This window comes from Apteryx mantelli, chromosome 8 (assembly GCF_036417845.1).
Source record: "Apteryx mantelli isolate bAptMan1 chromosome 8, bAptMan1.hap1, whole genome shotgun sequence".
In the NCBI taxonomy this organism is placed as follows: Eukaryota; Metazoa; Chordata; class Aves; order Apterygiformes; family Apterygidae; genus Apteryx; species Apteryx mantelli.
Genome location: NC_089985.1, coordinates 14,424,271 through 14,430,270, shown reverse-complemented (window position 1 = coordinate 14,430,270; position 6,000 = coordinate 14,424,271). Strand labels below are relative to the sequence as shown.

The following is a 6,000-nucleotide window of genomic DNA, read 5'->3' as shown; positions in this document are numbered from 1 at the left end:
CAATTCTAGTCTCTACTGAAATGGGATTCATGGATGAATATTAAGACACACTGCACTAAGCACTGCACGCGGACAAATATTTGATATGGGGTAATGAGTTCATCTCCTCGCGAGTGGCTATTGTCAGTTTGAGTGGATGGCAGTATAATACATCATGGCATACAGCACTGAGAGGACCCTGATAAAGCACAGAAAGGTATGAGCTAGACCTTGCATTTGAATTTGAGTCCACTCTCTCCATGTTCAAGAGTATTTGTCCACCCTCCTCTGCTGAAAATCCCAGGAGAACAAAAGTTCTTTTGAGGGCAATGTTTTAAACCTAAATTTGATGCAATATGAATATTCCCTCATATAAAAGTTAAAGGAGGACATAAAATGCTCAGGAAGAAAAAGACTGGTGCTACCATCTTTGTTAGTTCTAGGACAGACTGTATCTTTCACATTCACAAATAATTTTTCTGCAAGACCTGTGTCTGAATTCGTCCTCTTATGCTTTCAGTCTGCTTATGCTGCTTTCGGCAGCCCTGGAGTCAACACCCACACAAAGTTGTAACAGCCAACACCAGGGGCACATATGCTTGAAACACAGAGTACTGCATCTCCTGCATCTACAGAGATGGTTTCAAAAGCAAAGCAACTTGGAGTGGCTTTTTAAGGCCAAGGCTATTCTTCCAGCAGCAGTCTGCAGCCCTTTGCCCCAGAGGTGAATCTCTCCAGCCCACTGGGGTTTGTGCCCGGTGCCAGCTGCCACCACACACAACTGCAACCCTGGCTGCAGGTGGCCGCTTCTGCCAGCACCCGCAAATACCCTGCTCCTGGCAGCTGCCCCCTTTGCGTAGGGCTGACGACAGTCGAGCTGTCTGGCTGAGAACACCCCTTCTAACCAGCCTCGCTCGAGCCTGGCCTCCGTAGAACATACCAGGCCCGAGCAGAGGAAAGGCTGTCTCAGATTTGGCCCACGTTACTTGAACTGAGCTTGTACACTCCTGGCCTACCAGCAACGCTGGGTTCAGCTGGGTGAAACCAGAGCACGTCGGTCCCCTGAGCGTGGCTCTCCACTGACATTTGTACTGTCCCTCACTCCTGTGCAAAATGCATAAGAACCAGCACGAACAGTGCAGATGAATGGGGGTCTGGGAGCATCTGAAGTTCACTTGGTGCAGTAGAAACCAGGAGACCTCAGCCTTGTCCATCCACTCCCACCTGCACATCATCTCTCTGCAGAACAGCAATAATCAGAGATACCTGGAAGGGGTCCTTAAAGGTACTCTTACATCTGGCTGCTGCGTGAGCCAAGAGTGGCTGTTAAACAGCAACGCAGCCAAGCTGGGCTGGTAGACAGAAAACCATACTGAGGAAAGCCCACTGCTCATTGCATTTCACAAACAAAAAGCAAACTTTTTTTTTTATTTCTGAAAGTGTACAACTAGAATATAAAAATATTCCTTAGTGAAAGCAAAACAGAAAAAGGACAGAAAATGAATGCTAAGTGAAAACATTTGTACGTCCAGGGGAAAAAGACTCCAGAGACAGAGAATGGAGACTCCTAAAGCTTGTAGACTCCTTAGGCTTGGAATTTAAGGCCACATTTCTATTTTACAAAAACTTCCTACAGCAGACCCATAAGTTATCTCACTGTGATTCATAACTCAGTGGAATGGGTTTCTAGTTTGTTCTCTTTGAGAACCCAATCACTTGAAGTGCATCACAGCAGTGAATGGAAACATTGTGCTGCTTTATTTATTATTAGACATTTGTTTTTCCTTATGGTGACTGCATAATAGCTGCCACAAATATGCAAACTAGCTGAACTAAATAGAATACTTTCTTGAACATTTCCAATCTCTCTCAGCCTTGGTACTTTACATGTTTTCCAATACCTGGATTTTTCTGACTAATGAACACTTCCACTTGCTGGAAAATGTTGAATGCAATTAGTACTTCAATCTGCAGCCTCAAGGTACACTGTGCAGCAGCTGAGCACTGTAAAAGAGCCCAGCGCTTGGCAGAAGAACTAGAAATCTAAAAGATAAAAGGGAGATTTAAGCACACTCCCACTAAGGCCTGCTGCAGAATTTAATTGGCAAGGTTAGCAATAAAAGGGCTGCAGAGAGAACCACACCAAGGTTATGGCCCCAGTGTAAGTCACAAAGCCATAACAAGTTATGATTCCCAAGCTAAACATTAGAAATTACATTCAGTTCCTCACCTCACACTCCCCCACGCCAAGCTGTGCAAATGTGTTCTGATCAAATAACTCTATTCCTTTGCTTTTCTCAGTCCAGCTTTATCTCTTCAAGGGGAGATACAAATCACCCCATCCAACCCTTGTGCAACTTCATCCATTCTCTGCCTGCACTCTTCCTGCAGCTGCTTCAGCTCTCTCTCCAGGCTGGCCTTTCTCATCTGCAGTTCTCTGATCACCTCCGTAGCACTGACAGTTGAAATAGGCTCCTTAGATACAGATCTACCGAAGCCTGTTTTGCTGGCAGAGTGTTTGCTTCTAAACACCAGTCTGCATGAACCGTGCATTTTTTTTTTTCTCGGAGCACAACGGTATGTAAGGTCTAGTAGTTTCAGCTGAACAGCTTCCTGTATCTTTCTAGCAGCAGCACAGAATTCCTCCTTCCGTAGTTCTTCCTCTCTTGTTTTCATCTGTGGAGAGAAGAAAGAGCATAGTAGACATCTGTGTAAAACTCCTTGCACCAGGAAACAACATGAAATGGCATGTCTGGACTAGGATGCACCAAGGAGAAGACAGCCAACTGTGAGTGTAAGCTTCAGTGTGTGGCTGTGAAAACTGAATTAAGCTAACCTGCCCCTTCCATCAGGTAATAGCATCAGTGACCAAAGAGTTACCTATGGTAATTTGCCTATGCATTCACAGTCCACCCGTCCCTCCACTGATGACTAACCCACAAGGGCTCTGCACTCCTCCCTCTTACAGCAGGGTGGGTGGTTTGACTTCAGAGCCAAACACCCTGAGCAAAAAGAGAGATCTAGCAGAGTGACCTTCTCTATCAATCACCACTGTGCTGCAAGTCACCACGTTGTCATAACAGATTAATTACCTCATGACTAACAGAATTAATTCAGTTTGCAAATGCTTTCTGTACTCGGCAATGCTAAAAAGTAGGGATGACAACCATAAACTAGAGATTCCTTAATTCTCATTCTCATTACGGGGTAACAAATAGCAAAAGGAAAATAATGGAGCATAGACAAAGAAGTAGAGGCTAAGAACAAAATGAACACCAGACAGCACACTTTCACTGAAGATAGGCCCAATAAAACAAACATTTTTCTCTGACAGAATCACAGTCTAGATGAGAAAAGCAATTGTATATACTGGGATTTCTCCAAAGCATTTGATTTAATGTTCTCTAACAATTTGATTTGAAGAACTTGCAAGATGGTAATTGCCTTTCCAATTTTACAAGTGGATTAAACACAATTTCAGTGACTCATCTCAAAATGTAGTTGTCAGTAGGGAAACATGAGTAAAAAGAGGTACCCTCCCAGGGTCTTCAGGGAAATGGTTTTTGGTCCAACAGCATTTAATGTTTTATAAACAGTCTCTAGGCAGTGGTGGCTGGCAGAGTTCAATGCAAGGGGAGAACTGCAGGTGGAATTGGGAAGGGGGTAGCCTGGCACGTGGCGGTCCCCAGAGAGGGGCCATCCTGCCTCGCTGTCCTTCCCCAGGCCCTGCCTCTGGCTGTGTGTTCCCACTGTTTTACCTTCTGAGCCCTCCATGAGCTGAATCAATTCTCGAGTCCTGCTGCATTAGCAAGGTGAATCGGCTCCTGGAGGGCTCCAGCGAGCACCATGCTGGGGTAAGCAGGGCAGACCTACGCACCTGGGAGCTGAAGCTGGAAGAGCAGGGGCAAGGGGGTCTTGCACCTTTCTGCTATAGCAACAAGCTGCCAAATCAGCTCAGCCAAAAAAAAGAAAAAAAAACCCTCAAAGTCTCGGAAGAGCAATGCTGCCTCTGCAATCTGCACAAGTCCCACAGCTCTGCTGGAGCCTGTGCGCAGCTCTGGAGCTCATGCTTCATGAAGCACCCAGAAATAGAGAGCAGTATTCAAAGACAGGTCACCCAGTGATTCACAGCCCAGAAAACAAGCCTTGTAATATGAGACTTCAAGAGCTCAAACTATTTTGTTTGTGCAGGGCAAGGCAGAGATATAGTTTTTTTTAGATCCTTACATATGGAAAAGAAACTGGTGAGAGACCAGACTGTGCTGACAAAGGCATAAGAAGATCAAATGAATGAAAACTGGAGTTAGATATTCAGCTTCAAAATAAGGCATTGTTTCCTACTGTGAAGATAATGAACCATGAAATGCTTCATTGCAGCTCCAGGGATGAATCCTTTAGCCAGAGCTCAGCTCAGGTCAAGCTCAGTGCTAATAGGACCCCCTTCCAGCTCTGAAATCGATAAAGCTGCTCTGGATCCCTCCCCTCCCTGGCCATGGGGTAAACCCAAACTCCTTCATCCTTCAGATCTGCAGTAAGACACTGATGATATATCACACTTTGCACCAGTTCCCTGTAAGGTCAGGATAGTTCAGTATCTCCCTGAAGCACCAGCGATTGCTCAGAGCTCAAAGCAGCACCAGCTGCAAAGGACAAGAGTCCTAAGGTAACAAAGCCTTCCCCTTTGCCAGTGCCAAGCCATTAATTCTTGCTCATATTGACCAGGGTCAAAACAGCTGCCACATCCGGAGACACATCTGGAGCTATGGTTTCTCCATAGCTCAGTAGGGAGGGTTTCATCACTGACACAAATCTAGAAGTTTATGACATACGAGAGACCAGGCTATGTTCTCTTACAGTGTGAAACACTGAAGACATGAGGGCAGTCACAGTCCAGTTTCCCCATAACACTGACATGGCCAGGGGCTTCATTCAGTACACTTACCCCATGGCCCTCATCGCAGTATCTTCCATGTGCTTTGCAGCTAAGTAATTGACCCTCTCCAGATTCTTCTGTTGCAAGAGCAACAAAATCCATCAAGTAGGAAAGGAGTAAATTCCTCTGAATTTTTCCTAACATGTTAAAGGCTTTATCGATGCAGAACCATCTGCTTAAAGGACACTTCTGTTCATTAAGGCATTTGAATAGAGAGAGTTGAAGTAGAGAGAAGTCTATCTTTGCCCTTGTCCAAAAGTCCAAGGGTCCTTCTTTATCATAATCCCCAAAGAATCCCAGGACATCGTTTGCTGTTGGCTAAATGAACATCTGAGGTCCAATTTTCTAACACCGCTTTAGAAGAAGCAAAACTGAAAAAAATAAATTCAGTGTTATCTGGTCTCCCCACTGCCAGTGAATAAATGGAAAGTGAAGTTTGCAAAAAGAGGATTTAACACATTGGAAACAGGATGCGAAAAATCTCCTGTTACTCACAAAGAACAAAATCATTCAGCAAACAGAGTCCACAAAATGTTATTTAGTTTTTGCATTAAACCCAGGCAGAATACTAGCTGGGCTATATAAAAGCATTCCTAATAAAACATTGGTTTTCATACTCTCTACTGGCAAAAAGTGGAGAATTTTATTATCCACTGTGCAAGGCACATGATGGAAGAGCATGCTCCTCTCAACATTAAGTGCACTGAGTTTTAACTCATCATAGGAATAGCTGATCTTACTGTACCTCAGCAAGATCAGCTCTAAAGACAAGGACAACAGCCTATCTGTAAGAGCAATCAGGGCAGCAGAAGTATAACAATAATTCTGACATCCAAGTATCAGAAAGGCACTGCACATTACCTTCTGCAAAGGGGACCAATATTTCCTGGGACAACATTAGATGAATTTAATATGGGAAAATTCTGAAATAATGAATATGAAATAAGAGAACAAGCTCAGCAAAGCATTCTTTATGTCATATCAGGACAATTATGAGTGGGAAAGCAAGTTTGAGTTCTTTTTTGCCCTGATGTTTTTGGTAACAGGTGAATTCTGCAACCATGCACGTGTCCACAAATACTCCTGTT

At 44.2% G+C, this 6,000-nt stretch overlaps 1 protein-coding gene across 1 annotated transcript in view; it reads right to left on the bottom strand.

The window, feature by feature from the left end:
• Positions 1 to 1,388: 1,388 nt before the first annotated feature.
• The window catches only part of TEDC1 (tubulin epsilon and delta complex 1), a 77,514-nt gene continuing 72,902 nt past the window's right edge, over positions 1,389 to 6,000 (bottom strand). Inside the window, 1 exon segment of the mRNA XM_067300658.1 lies at positions 1,389 to 2,655. Within this exon segment, the coding sequence (XP_067156759.1) occupies positions 2,296 to 2,655 (360 nt within the window). The 3' untranslated portion in view covers positions 1,389 to 2,295.